Genomic DNA, 1,731 nt, shown 5'->3' with positions numbered 1-1,731 from the left:
GATGACGATGATGATGGTGATGAAGATGATGATGGTGATGAAGATGATGATGATGACGATGATGATGATGACGATGACGAGGATGATGATGATGATGATGGTGACGATGGTGATGAAGATGACGATGATGATGATGACGATGATGATGTCGATGATGATGATGATGGTGATGAAGATGATGAAGATGATGATGACAATGATGATGATGTCAATGATGATGATGATGATGATGGTGATGAAGATGATGATGATGCCTCCTCCTCCTCTTATAGGTGGTAAAACTGCCGCAGATCAGAAGGGCCTCTGCGAGGTCCCGCCTCCTGTCCCCTCACGGACCAATCACATCACAGAGACGCTGCTGAGAGACAGTCAGGTATCAGAGACTCACCTTTGTCTCCGTCACAAACTTCACGTTCACTTATTTGGATTAAAATCGTGTTGTTAGATACTGACTGATGATGAGCGCTTAACTGTTGAAATCCAGCGATTAATCAAGAAATAAATGAGGATCCATTCTGCATATTTAATACTTTTATACTCAGATTACATTTAGCTATAATACGTGTGTACTGTTGTTTTTTTATCCTCAACATGCGCAGTAAACACATCGTAAAAGACAGCAGTGGATTTGAGCTAAAGAGAGAATTAGTGTTAAACTGCACTTTTTTTTTTTTAATTATTAGTTGCTTTTGTTTTCAGTGCACATTGTTCAGGTAAAGAAAGTGGAAAAAATTTCCTTTAATGTTTTTAATTCATGAAGCTTTTTTTTTTTGGCAGAAAACTGAGTGCACTTTAATATTTTTATTTATCACAATATTCAACAGTTATATTTTTGCATATTTTCCTCATACCGTGAAGCCCTAACTTTCACCTTAGTAACATTTTAAATTGAGGACTTTTAATGTGATATGTTAAACTGCAGTATTTCTACTTTTACTGAAGTACATGATCTAAATACTTTTCCAGCCTCGACATCAGTTCATCGTGTCTGTAACATTTTATTTTCTTGGTCCTTTCCTGTAACAGTAGACCTGTCTGTTTTTTATTTTCCATCATTATTATTTATTTATCATTTTCACGCTTCATATTTTCGTGCTAACTCCGTCTTTCACCTTCAGGCTTCTGCTAAAGGTCTGTCCAAGATGGCGCCGCCCCCTCCGGTTCCCAGTAAGCCCAAACCGCTCTCCTCGTCCGGCCCGCCGACCTTCTCCAAGCCCCCCTACAGCACGGGGACCTTCCCCGGGAAGGTGCGGCCGGTCGGGGGCCACCTCAGGGCCCCGGGAGTCCTCTCCAGCCACAGCCACACCCTCCCTCTGCCCAACAAGCAGGAGAGCCCGCCGGCCGCCGCCGTGCGGCCGTACACGCCCGACCCCTCCGAGGCCCCGCCCCCCGTGCTGCAGAAGCCGCAGACGCTGGCGGCTTCGTCCATCTACTCCATGTACACCCGGCAGGGGAAGGGCTACCAGCCGGGAGGCCAGGGCACGCTGCCCCGCAGCCAGCCCCGAGGTGACGCACCACACACCCACACCGCCACCGTGACAGTACTACTGAAAATACTACTGAATACTGCTGATCTTACTGTCAATACTACTGACCATACTGCTCATAATACTGTTCATATTGATCTACTTTTCCTTCTTTTTGCAAATGTTATAATTTGAAAAATGTTTTTCTCTGTTTGTTTTTTCTTTTTTTTATGCACATCCTGTGTTTTTTTTTTAATTTTATTTA

General features: G+C 43.8%; 1 protein-coding gene across 1 annotated transcript; it reads left to right on the top strand.

Annotated features, from left to right (window-relative positions):
• Nucleotides 1-272: 272 nt before the first annotated feature.
• Nucleotides 273-1,541, top strand: LOC121938195 (apoptosis-stimulating of p53 protein 2-like; the record flags this gene model as incomplete). The annotated part of the gene is made up of 2 exons (XM_042481470.1): nt 273-373; nt 1,119-1,541. Coding segments are annotated over 2 exons (524 nt in total), but the record flags the coding sequence as incomplete, so codon positions are not given.
• Between the last annotated feature and the right edge of the window lie 190 nt (nt 1,542-1,731).

Source organism: Plectropomus leopardus, unplaced genomic scaffold (assembly GCF_008729295.1).
Source record: "Plectropomus leopardus isolate mb unplaced genomic scaffold, YSFRI_Pleo_2.0 unplaced_scaffold288, whole genome shotgun sequence".
Lineage (NCBI taxonomy): Eukaryota > Metazoa > Chordata > Actinopteri > Perciformes > Serranidae > Plectropomus > Plectropomus leopardus.
This window is presented reverse-complemented; position numbering and strand designations above follow the sequence as displayed.